Source organism: Hyperolius riggenbachi, chromosome 8 (genome assembly GCF_040937935.1).
Source record: "Hyperolius riggenbachi isolate aHypRig1 chromosome 8, aHypRig1.pri, whole genome shotgun sequence".
NCBI classification, from domain to species: Eukaryota; Metazoa; Chordata; class Amphibia; order Anura; family Hyperoliidae; genus Hyperolius; species Hyperolius riggenbachi.
The window spans coordinates 32,462,676-32,489,834 of record NC_090653.1 but is presented as its reverse complement, the minus strand read 5'-3'; the positions used below and the strand labels follow the sequence as shown (position 1 = coordinate 32,489,834).

Genomic DNA, 27,159 nt, shown 5'->3' with positions numbered 1-27,159 from the left:
ACCGGATTTTGGCCATTATAACGGTCCGTTCTCTCATTGTCCCCAATACAGGGCTTCAGCTTCCATTTCCGGTCCGCTGGGCTCAGCAGTCAGGAAAGTTTGGTGCTGCAAGAAAGTTGCGGTCTGTTCAGTGGAAGGGACGCATGTGAACTGTTCCATAGGTTAACACATCCGTTCGCATCCGTTCAGTTTGTCCGTGAACGGACCATTTTTAAACACAAGTGTGAACCGTGCCTTATACAGTATATCGAATATAAACACCCATGGTTGAATGATTACCCACAATGTTAACACTGATATGACACTCTGCATCATGGCTTCTTTGTTATATCCCCCAGTCACGGATAGCATGCAGCTAGAGCATGGTCAGCGACATAACTGGGTTACCAACGATTATCCCAGGCTAAACTGGGCCCAATTTCAGGTACAAAAAAACTAACCAGTGACACAGCTGCATCCCATATAGAAAAAAAGTATCACCTCCCTAGACCCCCTCAGGCACCCGACACAGGCAGTGCAGGACCGAGGCTGACCAAGCCTAAATAAAAATACAAAGAAAAAAGGGTGAAAACATGTCAGCCGTCACTATGTTGCTGGTCTGGTATTTAGGATTTAATAAAAGCTTCTGATCTTCATTGGGGAAACAATTTGTGGTAACGTCGAGAGATGCAGCCAAAGGGTTAAAAAAAGAGGACAAGGGACTATAGTGACAGTGAGGCCACCCCAGGAAAGCCCAGGTTCAATAGCCCAGAGTGCCCCTTCCTCTCACAGGACCTACCACAGAAAAAGTGCCCATCTTCCACTGATTCCTGAGCAAGCACAGTCAGTAACCCCAGTGCAATGTGCGTAGAGTCTCCTTCATTGGCTGAAGTCAGATAAATAATCTGGTCAGGATCCCCTTCACCAGCCAGTAATTCTAGCACAGACTCACCGAGCAGCTCTGTCTGTCCCCGCCTCCTTGTAGTCAGGACAGCATATTTATGCTTAGTCAGGCTGCAGCAGTAATCCCAGCCTGACAGTGCTGCAACTACCGCCTTCAGCTGGGCTGTACTTTATACTGGTTGAACTCGATGGACGTATGTCTTTTTTCAACCAAAATAACTATGTAACTATGCTTCAGGTCACATGGTCACATTTGTAAAAGTAGATGTTATTTAGGCTGAACTCTCGGCTACTTTCAGCACTCATTTTCTAAGTGATCTGATTGTACACTTACTATATTATCTGTGCCTAAAGATGGAACCTAACCTTGATATCCATAATAATCTTTCCACTATTTCCACTGATAAATCCTTTCTTTTTTTCCAACAATTATCTCCATTATAGTATAAAATCAAGAATTTAAATATAATAATGCAGAATGGAGTCTCTCCTCTCCCTCTGCTCTCCTGAGCACGGATGTGAAGAACTGACGGTCTGGATGAGAGCGCTGACTGCATTGTCTTCTCTGCCGTGTCTGTAGAGTGATGCTCCATAACTGTAAGCAGACAGAGCGCCTCCTGCTGGTCTCTGAACACTGCAGGCGCCAGATGTGATCACATGTGCAGTCCACCTGTGGAAACGATAGCAGAAACAGCTTATGCATTTACACAGCGCTGACATTTTTGGAAATATATTTTCTAAAGGTGCCCATACATTAGAACGAGTATGGATAGATTCGACCAAGAGACAAATTTGTCTCTAATTGAATCTGCCTATACACTACAGGACAATTTCCGTCCGATTTCAGCATGAAATCATCAGGGAATCAGCTGAGCCGCCGCTGTCCGCCTCGCCGCTGCCCCCAAAATGTATAAATGTATGCAGTGTGTGTGTACATTTATACGTGACCTGTCCTGTAGCAGCTTCCGCACGGTGTCCGTCCATCTTGCCGGGTAACAGCCGCATACACGCTAGTGGCGCATAGCGTCTGCCAGCGCATAGCTTTCGTGACGTCAGAGCGCCGCCGGCGTGTATGTGGAACCCGGAGATGGACGGAAGCTGCGTGGAGGCTGACACCGGACAGGTGATGTATAAATGCACTACAACCTGCATACATTTATACATTGCGGCGGGGCTTTCGTCGTCTCCTCGCTCGTTCGCAAATCGGCCGCCGTACCGCCGCGCACCCGACCAACCAACCTCGGCTTGGAATTTTCCAACATGCACGATCGAATGTGCATCCAATTTTAGTCCCAAAATTGGTCGCTTTGTCGGTCGGGCATGCACTTGGCAGCACGAATTTTAATCCGATTTGATTATAATAATCGAATTGGATGGTCGATTGGTCGCCTAGTGTATGGCCCCCTTAAGTGACTATACTTAAAGGACTCCCAAGGCGAAGCAATAAATCTCTCTTTACTTACCAGGGACATCTTCCAGTTCCTAGAAGTCCCTGAGGTCTCTCTCCGCAGCTCCGATCCTCCCCGGAGTCCCGCTGGCTGCCTTTAAGTATCATCGACCCATCGACAGGTCAACGCCTCTGCGCATGCACATGAGAGCATCCTTGCGCACACACGCGTCCACATTACCGGGCGCGTACTGCACCTGCACAGTAAGTGTCCAATGACGTGGGTGTGTTAGCACGCATGCACAGGAGCAATGACCCGCCAATGGGTCAGCGATACAGGCAGCCAGTGGGATACCGGGCAGGACGGGAGCTGCGGCGAGGGACCCAAAGGACTTCTAAAGAGATTTATTGCTTCGCCCTGGGAGTCTTTCAAAATAAACCAGAGATGAAAAAATAAAATATATACTTACCTCAATCTATAGGCTCTTCAGAACCCTCCATGCCCTATATTGCGACTGGCGTCCATCTTTCCACTGTATGCCCTGTTTACAGCTGTGTCTGGTATCAGGCAGAGCCCGGCACATGCGCAGTCTACGCTGTGGCCCTGTGCATCACACAGCTGTGGCCCAGATTGTCTATAGAATGAGCAGGTCGAAAAGAATCAGAATTGTATATGCCCAGGACGCTCCCAGCAACGGTTGCTACGCACAGCCATGCTGGAGTGAGTACAGAGAGGGCGTATAGATGTCAGGGCATGTGCCCAGGAGATCCAATCAGAATTCTACATGGGGCATACAGCAGCAAGGTGGAGGGGAGGCCCAAAGCAATAAGAGCCTGGAGGGGGTCTGATGAGCCTATAGGTCATTGAGGTAAGTCAGTTTTAACATTGTTCTCCCTTTTCAGGTCCAGTGATCTAACAACCAGCACAAGAACACCAAACACGTCTTCTTTATGGGTGGTCACTGAGATGTTAGTAATTCCAAACTGATGCACGTTTTAAGCATCTTGGAAATAGACTAATTATATGCATCCCTAGTCTTGTTACACACATCTGGATCTTTACTGTACTTCCTGCTATTCCTCCCATTTATAACTCCAGAATAATCTGATGTTAAGGTGGCCACACACCATACAATTTTTTAAATATCTGTTCAATTTAAGGATTGCAATCAATTTTTCTGACTGATTGTAACATTTTAAAAAATATGACCAATGTACCACACACCTGTGTTCAATCTTTCCCCAATTATGATAAAAATAATTGGAAACTCTGACAAAATTGCTAGGGTGTGTATATTAATAAACTGACAATCTAACACACACCATACAATCTTTAGAAAGATTGAAGAAAAATATCTGGCATTCCGGATCGATAAAAATCAAAGAAAACGGGAAATCCGATCAGATTTTTCAGTCGAATGAAAAAAAAAGCATTCGATTGTTTTGGGAGATCCGATCGTTTTTATCGAATTGCCGTAAAATCAGATCATTTTATTGTATCGGACAATTATAACTGCAGTGTATGTAGAAGGATCTTGTCTTCCCTTCTTTAGTATTGGTATTAGTGACAAGACTACTATAGAAGAAGCAATGCCAGACGAAGTGTAAAATAATGGAAATGGCCGTTACCTGTCACCTCTATACTTGCTCCGGTAATATATCTGCTGTCGTCTGAGGCCAGGAAAGCGCAGACATCAGCGACATCTACAACAACAGCAATGAGTAGTGTCAATGGAGTTCATCTGTACACAGATTATCACATTCACTGAGCAATTAGGAACACCAGCTTATTCATGCAATTATCTCATCAGCCAACCAAGTGACAGTTAGGCCTCTTTTCCACGGACTGTTGATAAGCAGTGAAATGCCTCTCAAACTGACAACTGCTCACTGCTGCCTGGTAACTGCTCACTGCCACCTGGTAACTGCTCACTGCCGCCTGGTAACTGCTCACTGCAGTCTGGTAACTGCACACCGCTGCCTGGTAACTGCTTGTTGCTGCCTGGCAACTGCTTGCTGAACACACAGCTCAACAGTCCGTGAAAAAAGAGGCCTCAAGGGGGCCATAAATATCGACTTGGCAGCCGACAGACCACCCGATCTGCCGCCAAGAGCATGCCCAATCGATGATGCAACCAAATTCGGGGTGAAATTGGTCGCATGTAACGTCAGACATGCTGCAAGATGTCGGGCCCGCGTGGCTGATCTGGTACGTTGAAGTAGCAGCGAGCGATATCGGGACAAGCAATAAACGCGACAAAACCCCCGACGCCGTCCTCCCTAATGTCCAATGTGCCCCCAGGTGCCCTATACTTTACCTGTCCGTGACTGCCACTGGCTTGGGCTCCGCCCATACAAGTGCCCCATGTGGTTGCCAGCGTAGCGTGGTCACGCGTGGCATCATGCGCCCATGTATACGCCGGCAACCATGTGGGGCACGTGTATGCAGATTGCAGAACAGCCCGCAGCCAGCAGCCAAGGCAGACAGGTAAAGTATAGTGCACGGGGGGGGCACATATGACATTGGGGGGGCAGTAACGGGCCAGCGATGCGGCGTCACAAGGCCGATTCCTGATCGATTTCAACATTAAATTGATCGGGAACCAGCCTGTGGTGTAAGGGCACCTGACAGATCTCTCTCTAATCAGATTGGGTCAGAGAGAGAGGTGTCTCTTGGTGGAATCTGCTCATTATCACTAGATGTATGGCTACCTTTATGCAGTGCATAAAGTCACGCAGATACAGATCAGGAGCTTTGGTTAAAGCCCATCTTTGGTATATGTAAATTTAGGTCATAGTATATCCTGAGATGCTTCACAAAAAGTACTCCGAAATGATAAAAAGCGACACCCGATTGGTTGATAGAGGTCCCGGCACTGTACATGGGATCACATGATCTTAGCCGGATCTTGCTGAATAAGCCGGCTTGTAGGGAAATTTGGTAGGAATTATAAAAGTGCAGAACGTTAACGGACTGTTTTTAGCATTACCTTCTGGCTGGCCGAGTCTTCCCAGCGGAACCATTCCAGCAAACTGCGGGGAAGGGGGAAAACATAAAGTGACGCAACAAGAAAACAAAACCGGCAGCACAAAAAATAAATTCCCATCATCTCACTTTGTCCAGGACTTTCTGTGGAACTTTATCCGTCATCGGCGTGGAGATGAACCCAGGCAATACAGTATTACATCGGATGCCAAACCTGCAGAGGGGACAGGACATCGGTGGGGTTCATATACAAGCCCTACATCTTGTAGTGCTCAGGTATGAAACAATGCAGAAGCCAGCAATGTAATACAGAATATAGGATTTTTTTTAAAAGCACACCTGAAATGAGAGGGATACTGAGGCTGACGTGTTTCCTTTTAAAGTGGACCTGAACTCTTGCACAGGACAGAAGGAAACAGAGAAATGTACCCTGTATGTATTTAGAGAGTTTAGCCTGTCAATTTCCTCCTCATCTGTCACTAATCACAAGTTGTAATTTGATCTCTCCTCTGCCACTGCAGAGCAGCTAATTTGTAAACACAGGATGTTACCAATATGTCTGCTTCCATGAAAGCAGGAAGTAGACAGTATAGATTATGAGCTGTAACATGTTCTTCTTTCAATGTTATTATGACGTTGCTTATCTTTTAGAGCAGAGAGGAAGTTTCAAGTTCAGGTTCGCTTTAAACAATGCAGATTGCCTGGATGCACTGCTGATCCTCTGCCTTTAATGCATTTAGCCATAGACCCTGAACAAGCATGCAGATCGGATGCTCCGACTGAAGTCTGGCTGGATTAGCTGCGTGCTTGTTTCAGGTGTGTGATTCAGATGCTACTGCAGTCAGAGAGATCAGCAGGACTGTCAGGAAACTGGCATTGTTTACAAATAAATAAATATGGCAGTCTTCATATCCCTCTGTCTTCCGCGTCCTGAGTCTCTGGACAAACTGCACGTGTGTGAGCCGAAGTATATCAGTTTTAAAGGTCATTGCCCCCCCTCCCCTGGAGTTCACTCACCGGACACACCCAAATGTAATAAATCAGGGCCAAGTAGCATACAAGACGACATCACTCACTTGGCCAGCTCTTTGGCTGTGGTCCTGGTCAGACCCTCTATCCCAGCCTTCGATGCAGCATAATTACACTGACCGAGATTGCCCACCTGGGAAAGAAGATATCTGATGAGTCATGTCATCTCCCACTCACTTTACAAGCTGACAGTTATGTATACGATGACCAAGGGCAAATACAAACACAACTCCTAAAGAATAACATAAACCAATCAAATGACTTGAAGGGTTGAGTACAGTCCTGGGAGAGAGCAGGGTTGCCCGACAGGTAATGCCATCACTCAGAACAGGAGAAGCTGCTCAGTGTAAAGGTGGCCACACACCATACAATTTTTTAAATATCTGTTCAATTTAAGAATTGAAATCAATTTTTCTGACTGATTGTAATATTCCAAAAATCTGACCAATGTACCACACACCTGTGCTCAATTTTTCCCCAATTATGATAAAAATGATTGGAAACTGAAAATTGCTAGGGTGTGTATATTAACCACTTTACCCCCACGCGTACGGATTTCTCCGTCCCTTTTTTCCCCCCTAAAAAACCAGGGACGGAGAAATCCGTACCTTCCGCGCTACCGCCGCTGTCCGCGCACCCGCCGCTCGTGCACGCCGCCGCCCGCTCGCCCGGAGATCAATGAACGGGAAAATCCATTCCCGTTCGTTGATCTAGCCCCCGCAATGATCTGCTGCTTCTTTCAGAAACAGCGCGGTCATTGTGAGTCTCCCAGCCTCCTACTGCTTCCTGTAAGCGTCCTTCCGGACGCTTACAGGTCGCATGTAAACAAACACTCTGTGGCCATCTTGTGGCCAAATAGTAAACTACACCCTAAAAGCATTTTACATATACAAACATTACATTTACACAATAAATTAACTCATTACCTCCCACACTCCCCAATTTTTATTTTTATTTTGTAATTAAAAAAAAAAAATACAATAAAAACAAACAAACAAATAGTTACCTTAGGGACTGAACTTTTTAAATATTTATGTCAAGAGGGTATAACACTGTTACTTTATAAACTGCGGGCTTGTAATTAGTGATGGATGCAAAACTGAAAAAAATTCACCTTTATTTCCCAAAAAATTTTGTCGCCAAACATTGTGATAGGGACATAATTTAAATGGTTTTATAACCGGGACAAATGGGTTAATACATTTCATGGGTTTTAATTACAGTAGCATGCTTTATTTAAAAACTATAATGGCCGAAAACTGAAAAATAATAATTTTTTCCCACATTTTTTCCTATTTCCCCATTAAAACACATTTAGAATAAAATAATTCTTGGCATAATGTCCCACCTAAAGAAAGCCTAATTGGTGGCGAAAAAAACAAGATATAGTTCATTTCATTGGGATAAGTAATAATAAAGTTATAGATGAATGAATGGAAGGAGCGCTAAAAGGTGAAAATTGCTCTGGTGGTCAGGGGGTAAAACCCCTAAGTGGTGAAGTGGTTAATAAATTGACAATCTAAAGGTGCGTACACACATGCGACTATAGTCGTTTGAAACGATCGTTCCCCGATAAAAAAAAAAGCAGCCAACGACCATTAAGTCTAACGACGGACGAGCTAGATCGTTAAAAATGAACGATCTATCTTGGCGGATTTTTTCCAAGGACGATCGTTTGCAAAAGTAGTACATCGTTGGAAAACGATCGTTCGTACTAGGCTTGACATGCGCATTTCACTATTTCTCCATGGAACTTTTCATTTTTATGCGCAAGCGCAATGGTTGCTTTACGTGGTGTAACGTTCATTCTAACGATCAGATCGTTACACACCTTTAAAAACTAACTTTACTCAGGTCGTTCTTTCGTCAATTAAAAGTTAAAAGTTCGTTCGTCGTTCACAACGAACGATTGTTGTCGCATGTGTGTACGTAACTTAACACACACCATACAATCTTTAGAAAGATTGAAGACAAATATCTGGCATTCCGGATCGATCAAAATCGAAAAAAACGGGAAATCCGATTCGATTTTTCAGTCGAATGAAAAAAAAGCTTTCAATTTTTTTCGGGAGATCCGATCGTTTTTATCGAATTGCCGTAAAATCAGATCATTTTATTGTATCGTGTGTGGCCACCTTAAGCGATGACATGTCTTCTAAAATGGAGTAGAGTATTGTTCTTTGGATATCCCTTGATCTGGATAACTTATTTTCATATAAAGATCCAACCTATGGAAATGTTTGCCTATTTGAACAGATACCTGATCTTCATTCTAACAATACTGATTTATATAAAAGGTGATATAAGAAATGCCACATAGAAAGGGCAAAGGAAAGGGGACTAATTCCAGGGCATAAACTACTCCCCAGTTGTCACTTTCAACAAAATTAGAGTGTCTGGCCCAAATAGATTGTGTAAACAATGTATAGAAATTGGTCTCTTCCCCCGGAAAGAAAAAAAAAAAAAAAAAGCTTACAAAAGTGTATTTATTCAAAATATTTAATTTTACTTGCAAGGAGAGCAGTTCATTAATTAGAATACTCCTCTCCAAACTAGAGAGAAGGAACCTAAACCAAATCCAAACACCTTTATGGGAGTCTCAACTTAGCATTAATGTAACAATATCAAAAAGGTTGCAGTTTAAAAACATGTTCATATCATATCAAAAACATATGTCCTCATAATGAGCACTCACCAGTCGAGTAGCAATAGGGGTGCAAAGTCTGCAACCACACCGGGGGCCTTGAAGTAAGTATTAGCTGTTTAGTGGTGCTATGCTGTTAATGATAACTTCTATGTATGCTTTGAATAGTGGTAATCACTACCAAACTGTTCCCCTCCCCTGCTTACACCTCTCATACTGTGCATGTCCCCTCCCCTGCTTACACCTCTCATACTGTGCATGTCCCCTCCCATGCTTACACCTCTCATACTGTGCATGTCCCCTCCCCTGCTTACACCTCTCATACTGTGCATGTCCCCTCCCCTGCTTACACCTCTCATACTGTGCATGTCCCCTCCCCTGCTTACACCTCTCATACTGTGCATGTCCCCTCCCCTGCTTACACCTTTCATACTGTGCATGTCCCCTCCCCTGCTTACACCTTTCATACTGTGCATGTCCCCTCCCCTGCTTACACCACTCATACTGTGCATGTCCCCTCCCCTGCGTACACCTCTCATACTGTGCATGTCTCTTTCCCTGCTTACACCTCTCATACTGTGCATGTCCCCTCCTCTGCTTACACCTCTCATTCTGTGCATGTCCCCTCCCCTGCTTACACCTTTCATACTGTGCATGTCCCCTCCCCTGCTTACACCTCTCATACTGTGCATGTCCCTCCCCTGATTACACCTCTCATACTGTGCATGTCCCCTTCTCTGCTTACACCTCTCATACTGTGGATGTCCCCTTCTCTGCTTACACCTCTCATACTTCGGATGTCCCCTTCCCTGTTTCCATCTCTCATAGTGCGGATGTCCCCTCCCCTGTTTACACCTCTCATACTGTGCATGTCCCCTCCCATGCTTACACCTCTCATACTGTGCATGTCCCCTCCCCTGCTTACACCTCTCATACTGTGCATGTCCCCTCCCATGCTTACACCTCTCATACTGTGCATGTCCCCTCCCATGCTTACACCTCTCATACTGTGCATGTCCCCTCCCATGCTTACACCTCTCATACTGTGCATGTCCTCTCCCCTGCTTACACCTCTCATACTGTGCATGTCCCCTCCCTTGGTTACACCTCTCATACTGTGCATGTCCCCTCCCCTGCTTACACCTCTCATACTGTGCATGTCCCCTCCCTTGGTTACACCTTTCATACTGTGCATGTCTCCTCCGCTGCTTATACCTCTCATACTGTGGATGTCCTTGGCATGTTTTATTACTCCATATGAATTGTTACGTATAGAGTGCCTGGGGGGCCCAATGTAAAAACTCGCACTGGAGCCCAAAGCTGCTTAGCTACGCTACTGGCGTTCACTTATCAATCAGGGCCTTAATGCACTAGGAATCGCAAATAGCGTTTTAAGCAAGCGATTTCATGAGCAATTCCTGGTGATTTTTGTAGCGATTTTAAAAAAGTGTAAGCTTTTTGCCAGCGATTGTGATTTCAGTTCTGATTGGTCATTTAATTTTCATTTTTTTTGCATGTGTATTTGGCAATGTGAACATTTTAAAGAGGCCTGGGTACCTCCTGCGCTTTAAAATCACACACAAAGCAGTATGTAAAGCGATTCATTAGGGAATTGACAGCGCTTACATACTTTACATTGGAGAGCAAACGCTCCTAAAATGCTGCATGTCCTGCGGTTCTCCTAATTGCAAATATAGGGAGCAGGGACACCAAGAGCCCAATAGTGTGATATTGTATAGATGATAATTAATAATGAGTAATATAACAATTTAATACTCACAAACCAGGGTTACCATTAGGCAACCACTGTGAAGGCAGGTGGGGAGATTAACCTGACCCCACTCAGGATTGAAAGTCGCTCTCTGTAGATGGGAAGAAGATGGGTACAACCCTCCACCCAGGGTGGACTTGGCAATATGTAGAAGCTTTCCAGAGGCGCCAATAGAATAAAAGTCACTTAAACGAGCTTAAAACCGATGGGGCAGTGGTGGGCCTATCCCATCCATGCAGACAAAGCAAACAAAGGAAGGACTGTGGCATCAACAGTCAAACAACAATTTTATTTATACTCCACAGTAAAAATAGGCAACGCGTTTCACAGGCTCAATCCCGCTTCATCAGGCCAATCAAAAAGGAGCATACAGCTTAACAGCATCAAAACCACACTGAGCGCCTCTGTGTGGTTTTGATGCTGTTAAGCTGTATGCTCCTTTTTGATTGGCCTGATGAAGCGGGATTGAGCCTGTGAAACGCGTTGCCTATTTTTACTGTGGAGTATAAATAAAATTGTTGTTTGACTGTTGATGCCACAGTCCTTCCTTTGTTTGCTTTGTCTGCATGGATGGGATAGGCCCACCACTGCCCCATCGGTTTTAAGCTCGTTTAAGTGACTTTTATTCTATTGGCGCCTCTGGAAAGCTTCTACATATTCCTAATTGCAAATGCTCAAGTTGGTTCGTCTCTATTCACTGATATTGGCAAAATCGTTTTTGGAAATAGCCAGTGATTTATAGCAATCCAGAAATGCAGCCAAAAGCGGTCTAGTAGTTTCCAGCCCTCAGGAACAAGTACCAATGATTGTATGCGGCCATCCTCCGGCACTGCCTTTGTCAATATATCCCCTAAGGTGTGTGCTGAACCTTCCCGAACTACCACTGAGCACAGTTTGTGCCTACTGTTAATTACCAGCCAGCTTAGTAGGCCCAGCCAGCCATTTCCACTGCAGGGGGTGCATCGGTGGTGGTTTAAAGGAAAGATGCAGGCTAAATTAAAAAAAATCTTATCACTTGGGGCTTCCTCCAGCCCCTGGCAGTTGTCCTGAGCCCTTGCCGCAGCTCTGCATCCAACCGGTGACCCCTCCTGTGCAGATGCTGACCTCGCCAGGTCGGCATCTACTGCGCACCTGCGTGAGAGCCACTCGCGGTCGGGCTGGCATCATCTGGAGTGTTCTGCAAAGACAGCACGACCTCGAGCGGCTCTCGCGCAGTAGATGCTGACCTGGCGAGGTCAGCATCTGCACAGGAGGGGACCCCGGGCCACTGGCTGGGATCGGAGCTGCGGCGAGGTCACAGGACGGCTGTCAGGGGCTGGAGGAAGCCCCAAGTAAGCAGATTTTTTTTTATTTTTAATTAGCTCGGACCTTCCCATTAAAGGGAACCTAAACTGAGAAGGATATGGATTTTTCCTTTTAAAATAATACCAGTTACCTGACTCTCCTGCTGATCATGTGCCTCTAATACTTTCAGCCACAGCCCCTCAACAACTGAAGTCAGACTGGATTAGCTGCATGCTTGTTTCAGGTGTGAGATCCAGATACTACTGCAGCTATCAGCGAGACTGCCAGGCAACTGGTATTGTTTAAAAGGAAACATCCATATCCCTCTCAGTTTAGGTTCCCTTTAAGGGACAGATAATTGGTGCAGACTGTTTGCAAAGGCAGTGCCAAGTGACTAATGAGAACTGACCACTCACTATGAGGACATATGTATGATTGAACATGTTTTTAAACGTCAACGTTTTTGATATCGCTATATCAATGCTAAGGCGACAATAAATTGATGTTTCTAACACTTGAGACCCCCACAAAGATGTTTGGAATTGGTTTATACGAAACATGTTGCCTCTATAGAACCAGGTGGACAAATCCCATCTAATGAATTAAAATATGCGAATATGTGATATGTCAAATATTAGAATATGTCAAATATGTGGGGTTAGAGGAATAATAAGCAATTAAATATTAAAAAAGTGATTTTAGTGAATTCAGCGGTAGAAAAATACAGGTTTGTTTAAAAAAACAAACAAAACAAAAAAACACACAAAGTGATTTAAAACTGCAACAGCGCTGTTACCAATCATACACACTGCACACCGCTCAAACACTCACAATAGCAGCCATGGGGGTACCACACCCTAAATGCTAAGTTCTGCACGGGTCTGTTATGAAAGAGGAGGAAACACATTGGGCGGAGCCTAATACATCACACGTTAGTCAGCAACAGTAGTGGGGGAACAGGACAGCCACAGAAATCACTAGGAGACCACAGTGAGTCGCAACAGAGGGTAAGATCAATCCAGTGCGCTCAAAGGCTCCTCCCTCACATGCTGTATAGAGAACTGCTGGTTTTTCTGACTGATATTGTTGGAGCTATAAGTCTGGAACTTTTAAAGATTTTCATAGTATTTCTTACTAAAAGAAGTTTTTTTTTTTTTTTTTTTTAACAATCTTGGATTACTGCTATTCACGTCAGTTGGTTTAAATTGGAGCATACCTGACGTGCTATTAGTGCACACAAAGCTATATAATTATTTCCACATAAACTTGACCAGCGCTGCGTAGTAAACAGTGTGTCACTCCCACCACCAACACCTAATGGAGAGCGGCTCACCAAGTTTGTTGGACCACAAATCACAATGGTCAGATGCGCATGTGGGGCACTGAAGGCTCCCCTCGCCTGAACGATCCGTTTCACCCTTGCAGCAGTCACCATATGCAGATTGAGACCCAATACTTGCACCTTAGCATTTCCTACTGAGTTGATTAAAACAGCTGTTCCCAATTAATCAGGGTAATTAGGATGCTTCAGAACAGCTTGGACTATTTGGAATGGTATAGAACTATGGATTTTCTACAGACTGACAGTTTGTGAAGGGTATGAATAATTTTGGACTGGACACTTCTAGCTCAAATGTAAATAAAAGCTGATAAATGTCCCCCCCCCCCCCCAGCCCCCAATAATGCCTCTTGTACATTGTCTTATCTTTAGGGAGACACCTATGTCATTTCCCGTCAAAAAATTACTTGCTGGTTGAGTAAAAATAACTTTAAGTCAAAATTTGCCAGGGGTATGAATAATTATGGGCAGCACTGTAAATAAAACAAATACAAATATGGTGAACATATACTATAAATATGCTAGGGATTACATTGTGCGCTCCTCTGAGGACAGTCAGTGACATGACTATGTGCTGCAGAAGATGTCAGTGCCATTTGAAGTGAATAATGTTCTTAAAGAGAATCTGTATTGTTAAAAATCGCACAAAAGTAAACATACCAGTGCGTTAGGGCAGTGTTTCTCAACATTTTATTGGCATGTAGCCCTTTTAAAACCCCATACTCACCAAGTACCCCCTATCATAGTAAACATTATCACAAGTACCCCTTGACAAATATTTATTTTATTGTAGTACATAATTGGTTCTAAATAATTTCCAAGAATTTACTATTGCTTTTAATTGGCTAAAACACTAATTTGGTGTTGTTAAAATAAGATGTATCATTTTCTAAAACTCTAAATTTGTTATTCTTGGTTAAGTATATCAAGCCCGAGTACCCCCTGGAACCATCAGAAGTACCCCTTGGGGTACACGTACCACACGTTGAGAACCTAGGCGTTAGGGGACATCTCCTATTACCCTCTGACACAATTTCGCCGCTCCTCGCTGCATTAAAAGTGGTTAAAAACAGTTTTAAAAAGTTTGTTTATAAACAAACAAAATGGCCACCAAAACAGGAAGTAGGTTGATGTACAGTATGTCCACACATACAAAATACATCCATACACAAGCAGGCTGTATACACCCTTCCTTTTGAATCTCAAGAGATCATTTGTGTGTTTCTTTCCCCCTGCATCTCTCATGCACTGAAGTTTCAGGCTGCTCTTTTCTTCCTGCAAACAGCTTTGCCTGTGTCTGAATTTCCTCACTATGTGAAAGCCCAGCCAGCTCAGAGGACGATTTATCCAGCTTGTAAAAGATAAGAGAGCAGAGAGAAGCTGCACTAATCTAAATATCACACAGGCAGTGTGCAGAGAGGGGCCTGGAAGGGGGAGTTCATAGCAGAACCACAACAATGAAGAACTTGGCAGCCTTCCAGACACAGGCCGACAAGTCTACAGATACAGATACATTGATTTATTACAGAGACTGTCATAGCAGAAAGTGCTGCAGTAAGCCAGAACACATTAGAATAGCTTTTGGAACTTGTAGGATGATAAAAAACAGGATGCAATTTTTGTTACGGAGTCTCTTTAAATAGTTAAAGACACACCCCTTAAGCGGACGATCATTTCACTCTTTTCACCATGAAAAGCCAGGAGGTGTGAGGACTCACCTTTCCCACGATGCTGCCGATGTTGACTATGGAGCCTCCGTTTTGCCCTGTGGCTACAATGGCTCGGGCTACGGCTTGCGTGATGAGGAACGGGCCCTGGGAAAATTGATTGGAAAGATCAGAATAAAATTCTGTGTCCAATAAAAAGAAAAGGCAGTTACAACAGAGTTGCATGGTGTGTGCCCATAACCAAGCAGCCCCTGACTGCTGCAGAACTGTCTCTCCACACATTTAAAGGGCCAGCATATGCAAATTCAATCTGCTTACCCGAATATGCAGAGCCTACACTAACTGTACTGCTGCGCCCTGCAGGAATCAGCCACACAAAATATTTGCATCTCAACAGGGGGCGCTGCATGTAGTGCTAGGGGAATTGCAAGTGCTGCTCCCCTTTCTAGGGGGCACAAGGAGGTCTATATGGGGCTCCCCTGTAGCGTGGGCTAACTCCTGCAGGGCAAATCAATTTAGATCCTGCATTTTCTGGAAAGAAGAAGCAATTTGCATATGCTGCGCCTTTAAAGGGAACCACACGTGTGTAAATGAATAGTCTGACCTGCATAGGCCTATGCAGGTCAGACTATTCATTTACACACATGTGATGGGACAATAAAATTTATGTGGATTGCTCCGATAAGTCTGTGTGCGGACTCCTCCATGATAACTGTGATTGATGGCCTTGGGGCCCGGCACCGACGTGAGTGCGGTCTTTTGATCAAATTTAAAGGGAACCAAGCGCCACTTTTTTTCCCTGCAGTTTCTCCTGGTTTCTAATAGCTATAGGAGCTGCAATGTTCCCCACATTTATTTAGACAAGACAATACAAATAACATTTATATCGCCCTTTTCTCCTGGCGGACTCAAAGCGCCAGAGCAGCAGCCACTAGGGCGCGCTCTATAGGCAGTAGCAGTGTTAGGGAGACTTGCCAAAGGTCTCCTACTGAATAGGTGCTGGCTTACTGAACAGGCAGAGCCCAGATTCAAACCCAGGTCTCCTGTGTCAGAGGCAGAGCCCTTAACCATTACACCATCCAGCCACCCGGGGAAGGTGTAAAGATAGAATCTGTGACTTCTCTACACTCTTTAAAGTACAGTGTCCTATCCCTTCACCCCTGCTGATGAAAGCTTTTGTTTGCGCTCTGCTAATGTGTGCAATAAAATAATTACATCAGTCCTTATCTGCCTGAAATTCCTGCCATCGGTCAGGCTTCGGAAGTTGGTTAATAAAAGCCTTTGTTAAACTTTTAAATGTATTAAGAAGAAGTAAAATTGGAGGGTTTTTTTTAATTAATGAGTCACATTTTTAGCATGCATTTTTAATGTGCTATTTAGATGCCCTGGGTGCTATTTTAATTTGAGCAGCCCTTTCTGCAGTCAATAGAAGTCAGGTGCTACCTGGTATGAGCGCACACCTCCTCTGTTTCTCCTTGTTGCAGTTCACAATATACATAATACAACAGTTAACAGTACAGACAATGGTGGATTGCTGCTGATGCAGTGAGTAAGTCAAGTACAGATTTTTACATAGGGGTGGAAGAAATCTCACATTACACAGCATTAAAAGACAGAATTTGTACATAGTGGTAGGGTCACGCGCACATCATGATGCATGCTGGGAGATGTAGTCCAGTAAGATGTGAGTACACTCTGGTTACATCTAATTGGACTACATCTCCCAGCATGCGGTGTGACCCAGCGGAGAAGAACAAATTCGGGAGTCAAAGATGGAGGATCAGCACCCTTGGTAACTTATGGCGCTTCCCCCAGCAGCATACAACAATATGAGCCTCCCTTATCGTTTATATAAAAAGTAAAATAAAAACATTGCTCTGTGGACTGTAAGGAATAAGGATAAGACTAATGATGAAGGGAAACTGTGTTCGCGATGGTAAGTGGTGATCAGTGACCAGAGTGTCCTAAATGAGAGAGTATACTTTGCTTGAAGAGGTGAGTTTTCAGGTTGAGCCTAAAAAGGGTAAGTGTGGGCGAGTGGTGGATGTGTTGAGGGAGAGAGTTCCAGAGGAGGGGAGAGGATAGAGAAAAGTCTTGTAAGTGGGAGTGAGAAGAGATGACCAGAGAAGAAGACAAAAGAATATTATTAGTAGAGCCGATTTCTGATTTGACCCTGGAAAAGAATTCTAATTTTTTCCACCAGAAAACTTTTTAAAAATCTGGCGTATCCAGTTACCTTGAGGTTTATGCTGAGCACAGAATCGAAGGACTCCTCTGAGAGGCGGAGCAGGAAGTCGTCCCTGGTGATCCCAGCGCTGTTGATGGCCACACGGGGAGGGGCAGAGAAGCAGCTCTGAGGAGAGATTGTGGATTGGTTAGCTGCAGTACAGAACAGCACAGCTCAGCTAATCAGAGTCCACTGCTACCCCCGTACCTGGATCTGCTCCATCAGCGTGCGGACGCTGTCAGACTGGGATACATCTGCTGTGAATGCTGCATGCTGCTGTCCAGGGAGGTCACGTGACAGAGACTGGAGGGTGTCATTAGCAGACTGGAGGTTCACATCAACCACAATCACTGAGGCCCCTTCCCGGGACAGTCTGTGACACACGGCCCGCCCGATGCCGCTCCCGCCACCTGAGGGGCGCACCAGACACTATATCAACTGCTACAGCGTATTTAAACAATATATATGCAGGGCCAAGGCCCACTGTCACCCCCCTCCTCCTTGTCCTGTGTACTCCCTCTGTCCTGTGCTCACCCATCCTGTTCTCCCCCCATCCTATGCACCACTGCTTACCCGTTAAGCAGGGTGACCACAGACTGGGTCTACAGTTCACATGTTTGGCAGTGCCAGTCTGCTTCCCGCCCCCTGCTTCCTACTGCCTACTGCCCTAGGTCATGGTCTTTAAAAAATCGGATCTGCTGCATGCTTGTTCAGGGTCTATGGCTAAAAGTATTAGTGGCAAAGGATCAGCAGGACAACCAGGCAACTGGTATTGCTTAAAAGGAAATAAATATGGCAGCCTGCGTATTCCTCTCGCTTCAGTTGTCCTTTAAAGGACGACCGAGGTGACATGATGAGATAGATATGTGTATGCACAGTGCAAAGCACACAAATACCTATGCTGTGTTCCTTTTTTTCTTTCTCTGCCTGAAAGAGTTAAACATCAGCTATGCAAGTGAAGTTTCTGTCCGGGTCGGGACTGGGATGGATTATAGCATAACCCTCACTGATAAGTAATTACAGCCATAAAACACTTTCCTAGCAGTAAATAGCTTCTAAGAGCAGGAAAGAGATACAAAGGGTCACTCGTTCATAGATTTGAGCTCTGGCATACGTCAATGAAAGAGTCATTCAGAAGACAATGAAACAGTAAAAACTAAATTTAAAGAGAATCTGTAACGTCAATACGTCCCCTGGGGGGTACTCACCTCGGGTGGGGGAAGCCTCAGGATCCTAATGAGGCTTCCCACGCCGTCCTCTGTCCCTCAGGGGTCTTGCTGCAGCCCTCCGTACAAGATGACATCATTATTTACCTTCCCGGCTCCTGCGCAGGCGCTCTGACGGCTGTCGGCTCCGAAGTAGGCGGAAATACCCGATCGCCGTCGGGTCTGCTCTACTGCGCAGGCGCAAGTTTCCGGCGCCTGCGCAGTAGAGCGGACCCGACTGAGATCGGGTATTTCCGTCTACTTCGGAGCCGAAAGCAGCCACAGCGACCCCGCTGGAGCCAGCAAAGGTAAATATTGAATTGACAGTCGGGTCTGTCGCCGGCTGTTCGGAGGGCTGCAGCGAAACCCCCGTGGGACAGAGGATGGCGTGGGAAGCCTCATTAGGATCCGGAGGCTTCCCCCACCCGAGGTGAGTTCCCCCCCAGGGGATGTTTTTGATGTTAGAGTCTCTTTACATATAAAATAAAACTGTGGGATATCTAAAAAAAAAAATTAGGAAGAGGATAGATACAATTGATTTTCTCATCAGTTTATTTGGAGCCACAGTCATTAACACATAAGTTAATTACTGATTTTAGCCCAATACATTAGCATGTCAGTGGGCCAGATTTATCAATAGTGTCTGAGAGAAAAATCTTAGAAGTTTTTTGGAAATCAAGCAGAACTGTCTCAGACATTTTTAGAAGGTGCAATTTTCTTCTAAAAACAAGAGGAGATAGGAGGGACTCTCAGAATTAGTGCAGTCTGTGAGAGAATCCTCAGAATGAAGTAAGGTGTAATGTGGCAGCTCTGACACAGAAAAAGATGGTTCACCAAAGTATTTTACTAGAAAACAGCAGTAGTCAGAGCACTTCTTAAGGTGCCCATACACTCGTCAGATTGGCAGCAGATGGATAAGAAATGCATCTGATGATCTATCTGATGAGTTTTAGAACATTTTTTACCAGGATAGAATTCCAATAGATTTCAGTTTGAAATCTATTGGAATTCTATCTGATGGCATTTTTTTGCCATCAGATTTCCATTAAGGCCAATGCAAACTGATAAGCAATCTCATCAGATCGACCTAAATTTTCCATCCTGCCAGCTCGATGGAAATCGATCGAAATCGGCCATCGATCGGTCGATTAGCCAACCGATTTGCAAACGATCAATCAATCGATCGATCGGGATTGATCGGTCGGCCAGAAAATCGGCTGAGTGTATGGGCCCCTTTAGGGTAAGATGGAGTGAATGATGTCAATCAGTCCAGATACTCCTGCTTCATGAATAATATCTCACAGTATAGCTGCTGTCCGGGCTTTACAAGGAAGAGATGTGACCGATAGCTGTGAAGGAGAACTTTAACCACTCTGCAACCACCTAACGCCGATTGGCGTCAAGTCCTAGGGGAGGAGATTAACAGTGATCGTGCATCCCCACTTTACATATGGAGCTCCGCACGGAGATCAGCTTGGCAGCCCGCAATCACGGCTGGCAGGCTGTTAGAAGAAAAAGTTTTTTTCTCTTTATACAGCGCTGCGATCTATGTGTAGCACTGTAAGAGAACAGATTAGTGACAAAACTGTCCCCTCAAGTGGCCCACAATGTGATCTCCTCTCATAGGCTGATCGATCACTGATTGGATCTCGGGGGGGCGGCTAAATAAGAGAAAAATAAGGAAATTTATTTAAAAAAATAACATGGAATTCATTAGTGTGCCAAGTTGTATGGCTCTGCAGCGAGCTGTAAAAGCTGCAGAACACTGAATTGTAAAAAATCACCTGGTCACTAGAGGAGTGTAAGCCTGTGGTCCTTAAAGGGGTTCTGTGGAGTCATTCAATAAAAATAAACAGACACTTACTTGGGGCTTCTATCAGCCCCCTGTAGCTGTAATGTCTCGCGCCGTCCTCCTCCGATCACTCCTTCCCCGCCACCTGTCTCGGCCTAATTACGCGTGCCATGCATCTGCCCGGCCGCACGTGTGCGTGCTCCCCCTCGCATCTCCGGGAGCTTACTGCGCAGGCGCAGTACAAAAAAACCCCACATACTGCACAATAAGCTCCCAAAGATGCAAATGGGAGCACGTATTAATTTGCCTTGTTAGACTAATAATTGTCCGGTGCCGGCAGCAGGGTTACGAGTGATCGGAGAAGGACATGACAGCTACAGGGGACTGATAGAAGCCCCAGGTAAGTGTCTGTTTATTGAAGGACTCCACAGAACCCCTTTAAGTGGTTAATTCAGTTACATGGGGAATATAACGCCACATACAGCACAAGCTGACAGTTCATCACCCAGTGGGTTTTAGAAGTGCTATCAACCACTTCTTATTTCTATGACAGATTAGCACTGGTTTTGCACTGTTCTGCCAGTACAACATTTCTAGAAATTCATGCAAAACTTGAGCGAATGTCTTATTTTGTAAATAGTGAATTTACTCTCAGAACACATGCAGATTACAATACTGATGAAATAGGTAGGAAATAAGAAGAAAAAAAGTCATAATTGCTTTGATAAATCTGGCCCAGCGTCAGCATTTATAGTATGAGTTGCTACACCGTGCATATATTGACATTATACTAGCTGCAGTGTATGGTAATGTAATCCCTGCTTCTAAAACATTCCCTCTCCAATTTTTAAAATCTCCCATTGCAGGCCATTATTTACACTGCAGCATACATTAAGCCATGAACGGAATTCAAACATATCAGACAAAACAACCAATACTGATCATTTTAGGTAATGGTTTTGGAACTAGCACTGTTGAGATATACAGCTTGGCTCCAAACTGAACAGTGTTCAATAGAAAGGGGAGGACAAGACAGTTGTGTAGGTGGTCCATGAATGAGCCGGTGGGCACCTGGATGAATCAGAAAGCTTTTGGAATATCCAGAGACGTCCAATTACTAAGGTAAGTATCTCATTTTTTCAGATCAGGTTTACTTTAAAGTGAATCGCATTCATACCCTAAGAGAGGGAAGCCTTAGGTTCCTACTGAGGCTTCCCTCGCTGATCTACAGGTCGGCCGCTAAGTTTGGCCCCTCTCCACGGCGGGGACGTGCAGCTCTTCTTCATGATGCGGGGTCACGCGAGCCCACGGCTCTGGCTTAATGTACATACGCGTGGGCGGGCTGGCTGGGTCGCATACATATGAAATCGGCGCCGGTAGACTTGGGCGCAGGATACAGCTGGTATATAGCTGATCCTGCACAAGTCCGGTGCTCCAACACTTTATCCTACACGTCGAACTAACCTACATCCCATAGACTTTTACTATCCCTTCCCCTCCCCCAACCCTAACCCTAGTCCTCCTGGTATACGTTTGACAGTGGATGTAGGCAAATTCGACGTGTAGGTTATCACGTCGGAACACCGGCCGTGTTAATTACTATTCCGCCTCCAGGCCGCCATGGATAGTGGGGGAATGATATAACTCGTCTTCCAGCGATTGCTGGAGGCTGAATTGTTTTTTAAGCAACTTCGGCTCCGTCCTCTGACAGCCCCGTTAGGATTAGCAACAAATGCATTGTCGTTTATCTGGGGGGGGGGGGGGGGGGGGGTCATGCTCAGTTACAGGGGACAACACAGCAGGGAGAGAAGCCTCACTGAGATCCTGAGGCTTCCTCCTCTTTAGCTAAGTATCTGATGTTCAGTACTCCAGCTTCGGCTCGGGGTACTTTTTAAAAAGGTACATTTCCTTTGCCTGTAACATGTCTTCCACACTTAGAGCTTCCTTATCCTTTTGAAACACTATATTGCGATTTGACCCAGGCGAAGATAAAGTACAGAGGACACAATATAAATCAGCAGCAGGACATTAGATAGAGGAGGTAACTGAGTGACCTGTCACCAGAGCCAGCATGGACTTCAGCCTGATGGAGGCAGCCATGTTTCCTGCCTCTGCCAAATACGATAGAGGAGCAGGGAGGAAAGAGCGTCTGACCATAGAGGGAGAGGTGGAGAGAGAGCGGCTCACCATAAAGGGAGAGATAAACAGAGCGGCTCACCATAGAGAGGAGAGCGCGTGTTGCACCATATAGGAGAAAGAGCACCTCACCATAGAGAGGATCGGAAGAGAGAGCGTCTCACCATAGAGAAAAGAGAGCGTGTCGCACCATAGCAGGGAGGGAGAGAGCGTCTCACCATAGAGAACTTGGGAGGAGTGATCGTCCATTACTATATAGGAGAGAGAGGCCAGCAGAGGGAGCAGCTGCAGTATGAATACATGCAGGAATATACACTCATCAGCATAGCTAATACTGTGCACTGTACAGTTCCCCTTGTGCCACCAAAGAAGCTCAGACCTTGGCTTAAAGCTTACTAGAGATGTTAAATACATATTGGCTCATTTCCACCAAAAAGCACAATCGCAGCTCTGCGATGCAATCAGGGCTGTGGAGTCATTACAAAAATCTTCTAACTCCAACTCCTCAGTTTATGAAACCACATCTCCAACTCCAGGTACCCAAAATGGCTCCGACTCCTTAGTGTAATACTTAACATAACAGGGCTGTGGATTTTGTACACAAATCATCCGACTTCCACTCCTCAGTTTATGAAATCAGCGACTCCGACTCTGGGTGCCCAAATTTGCCTCGACTCCAACTCTGACTCCACAGCCCTGGATGCAATCGTGATTTTCTTGTGTGCTTTTTCCCTGCGAGTTAGCAGCGCTTGTGATTGGCTGCTATAGCAGACTATCGCAAGCACACGAAAGATGCAGCGCTTTCCCACTCCGCAGTGAAACAAAGCACACTGGTGGAAAAGTGGCACTGCAATGAACATATTCATCGTGGTGGCCTTGCGATCAGCAACTCGAGCGCTCTGATTATTGAATCGCAGCACAGCCGGTGGAAAAGGGACGTGTCTGTTCACACTGTATGCGCTTCTATTTAATAATTAAAGCGCATGCGTTTTGTTGATTGCAAAGGCACCATGATTAAAGAAAACCGGAGATGGAGAAAAATTGGCTTGCACTTACTTGGGGATTTTTATAATAAATGTTAACATTTGTATAGTGCTTTTTTCCTGTAGGACTCCAAGTGCTTGAGAACTGCAGCCACTGAAGGCGCACTCTATATGCCACCCTGCAGTGTTAGGGAGTCTTGCCCAAGGACATCTTACTGAATAGGTACTGGCTTCTGGTACATTCAAAAAGAGTGCCGCAGTAATTTGGGCGCCAGAGAAAGCCGCTGGTAGAATATCAGTAATTCTGATAGTAATATATCTGTAATTTTTACTACCATTAATTTAACCCTGTTGTCATTTGAACCCTCCCTTTAACAATGACTCCCCTGCTGTAATGCAGGCGCAGTACTATTCTACGCCGGAAAGAGCGCATTGCACAAAACTGGCCGAAGTTACAGGACCCGGTGACAGCGATAGAAAGCTAAGGACGAGGGAGTGATCCGTGTGGATGGGGCTGGAGGAAGCCCCAGGTTTGTATAAATCGTGTATGTTTGTTCGTCTCGCGTACACTTTAAGGTGTCTGCAACACACACGAAAAGCAAATGCACACTCCCAGTTAGCAAATTCCTACCTTTATCTGGTCAGCAGGCAGCCTATCAGCCAATCAAGTGTTATAATATACATCCTGTGCCTGCCGTACCAAATCTTGCAGGAATTGCATACATTTAGCAGCATTCAGGAGGGCGGCTTCGGTCGGAGGTAATCATGGATTATGTCACTAGCAGGCACACCGTGTGTAGGTACAACCCCCACTTGGTCCCCTCCCTAACCACTCACCTACCAACCGCCTCCTGGAAGCTGCAAAAAAAAAAAAAAAAAAAAAAACATTTAAAACCACAAACACTGATTCACACAACAGTCAAGGGTTCCACATCACAGAGGCCGAACAACCGCCGTCCCTCACAGAAGCCGAGCAACCGCTGTCCATCACAGACACCGAGCCACCGCCGTCCATACCAGAGGCTGAGGAACCACAGTCGTGTCACATAGACCCAAGCAACCACCACATCACAGAAGCTTTTAAGAGGCGCCCATGCAAAATGGGCGCAGGGGAAATTACAGCATCAGAGATAACTCAAGTAGAATATCGGTAAAATGGCAGATATTCTACTATTGTGTAGTGCTAATTTTACTAATATTTTAATATCGCTAAACCTATTCTCACACAAAGCCCTCCCTTTACTGATGCCCAACCTGAATAGATCCCTCCTCAGGGATGTGTAACCTTAAAAAACCACCTCCCCCCCACCCCAAACCAGTCAATATATGCACTGCCCGCTATGCAAACGGAGGATACAAATAGCGAGCACTGCACTCAAATTTCCCAGCCCCCTGATGACGCCTCAGTCCGAAAAACCTTCTGCACTTCCTAGCCTCCGAGACCTAATCTCCCAGTACATCATGATTACAAGCAAGTCCATTTCTAATTTACCTTCTTTAAATAGGAACTGTCACCAAGGACTAAACTTCATCCTAATCAGTAGCTGATACCCCCTTTCCTACCAGAAATCTTTACCTTTTCTTAAACAGATCATCAGGGCGGTCTGTATGGCTGATATTGGGCTCTATTCATAAAACATTCCCGCATGCGGTAATGCTCAAAACAGCTGACTTTACCGACCATTTAGCAAAGTGTCAATTCATAAAAGCTGTTTCCGCATGAAAAGCTGACATTCCTGAGCAGTGCAGGAAATTACCGCCTTGTGCGGTGATCATCTCAACACATGTCACTACATGTCAATTCATAAAGATTAGAGCATGCAGAATTAGGACTGAGAATACCCTCTGTTTAGATAAGGATGCAGATTAACAGCCAAGCTAATGGGGACAGATCTCCCAGGCGGCAGCAGAGAGGAGGGAACAGAAAAGGCTTTCCGGAATACCCAGGCTGTGTTTTTTAACCTCTTGGGTACCGGTTTTCAGATAAATTTCACATCAGAAAGCCTGCATGTGTAACATTTCTTGAAGTTCTTCTAAGCTGTGTGCCTTAATCATCTCCCGCCTAGACTACTGCAACACCCTGCTCTGTGGTCTACCAAAAAACAGGCTAGCACCTCTCTAATCCCTTCTAAATTCAGCAGCCCGCCTCATTCACCTTTCCACACGCTCTTCCGATGCAGCCCCACTGTGCCGTTCTCTCCACTGGTTACCCATTACCCAGAGGATCCAGTTCAAACTCTAACATACAAAGCCCTCCATGAGTTGTGCCCTCCATACATCTCATCACTAATCTCAAGATGTCTCTCCCGCAACCTTCACTCCTCCCAAGAAATTCTCCTGGCCTCTAAACTGATCACCTCCTCTCACTCTCGCATCCAGGACTTTACACGAGCATCAACCCTTATCTGGAACTCTCTTCCACAGCCTGCACGTCATGCTCCAAACCTGGACATCTTCAAACGCACTCTTAAAACACACCTTTTCAGACAAGCTTATAACATTCTATAGCCCTTATTTACTTATCTGTTCACAATGTAATCAGAGGCAAAATATCACTGCCTCATCCATCCTCCTCCCCCTTACCTAGTGTGTCATCCTCTACCCTTTAGATTGTAAGCTCGCAAGGGCAGGGTCATCCTCCTAATGTTTACTGGTTTGTCACAATATTTGTGCTGCTTGGGACGCTGCTGTACATTTTTTTAATTGTATCTATGTTCCCCTTGTCTTATTGTGCTTTGTAAAGCGCTGCGGAATATGTTGGTGCTATATAAATAAAAAATAATATTAAAAGGGACTCCGAGCTCTGTATAAAAACAAAATTGGTACTCACCTGGGGCTTTCTGCAGCCCAGTGTAGGTCGGGAGGTCCCACGGCATCCATCCGGCTCTTCTCCCAGGGCCTGGTCAGAAATGGCTGCCCGGCGGCTCCTGGCGACACTGGGCCCGAGTGTCGGGCTCCTTCTTCCTCATACGTCACGTCTGACGTCACCACTGCGGCCAGTGTGACAGTACGGCGCATACGCGTACTGTCACGTCGGCCGGCGTGATGACGTCATGTATGAGGAAGAAGGAGCCCGACACTCGGGCCCAGTGTCGCCGGGCAGCCATCTCTGTCCAGGCCCTGGAAGAAGAGCCGGATGGACGCCGTGGGACCTCCCGACCTACAGTGGACTGCAGAAAGCCCCAGGTGAGTACCAATTTCGTTTTTATTCAGAGCTCATTGTCCCTTTGAATAGATTGTTTAAAAATACTAAAAGACAGATTCAGGGCAGATTTTATCACAACTGTAAACTTTTTTTTTTTTTATGAATTAGCACACAAAGTCTAAAATACCGATGCGGTATTTTCCCTCCATTTTTTTTTACAGCAAAGCCTTTTATGAATAGAGCCTATTGTGGTGAAACCCATCCCACAGTGTGATGTCATGACTATGGACCTAACAGTTTCTTGTCTGTGAGCCTTGTTGCATTGTAGGAAATGTCTGTTCCAACTGCCAATCAACCAGTATCTCCCTCTGTGTACATCTAGAAAAAATAACTTGCATTGTTAGGGGTTGGGTTTATAGATAATGGCAGTTGGTTCTGTCTAGTTTTTTTTTCTTGTCTGCCAGCAGTAAAGATGATGACGTGCAGGCTGACTAAACAACATGAACAAATTACATGGTGAATATCAATCATTTAGTGATCTCTTCTATTTTTTAATTTCTCACTTTACAATGTATTGATTTCTTTTTTTTTTTTCCCCATTTCCTAATGTTCCTCTTTAAGTTCGTTGTGATAATGATAAAATGTCTTCTAGATCACAAAACTGCGCCCCACTCACTGACTA

At 45.2% G+C, this 27,159-nt stretch overlaps 1 protein-coding gene across 1 annotated transcript; it reads right to left on the bottom strand.

Annotated features, from left to right (window-relative positions):
* Positions 1-22,338, bottom strand: HSD17B8 (hydroxysteroid 17-beta dehydrogenase 8). Its single transcript, XM_068249337.1, has 9 exons — positions 22,268-22,338; positions 17,424-17,626; positions 17,226-17,342; positions 15,041-15,136; positions 6,332-6,417; positions 5,385-5,469; positions 5,260-5,302; positions 3,899-3,973; positions 1-1,552 (listed from the first exon to the last, which is right to left on the bottom strand). Exons 1-9 carry the CDS (start codon positions 22,311-22,313, stop codon positions 1,536-1,538), a joined length of 768 nt encoding a protein of 255 aa, XP_068105438.1. The 5' UTR covers positions 22,314-22,338; the 3' UTR covers positions 1-1,535.
* Positions 22,339-27,159: the final 4,821 nt, after the last annotated feature.

Bases quoted from the DNA above. Each gene is read 5' to 3' on its own strand.
- HSD17B8 (XM_068249337.1), bottom strand. From the start codon at position 22,313: ATGGCTGCCTCCATCAGGCTGAAGTCCATGCTGGCTCTGGTGACAG. The intron at 17,343-17,423 runs GTACGGGGGTAG...ATCTCTCCTCAG, and splicing joins CGCTGATGGAGCAGATCCAG to AGCTGCTTCTCTGCCCCTCC. The intron at 5,303-5,384 runs GTGAGATGATGG...CCTTCCCCGCAG, and splicing joins CACAGAAAGTCCTGGACAAA to TTTGCTGGAATGGTTCCGCT.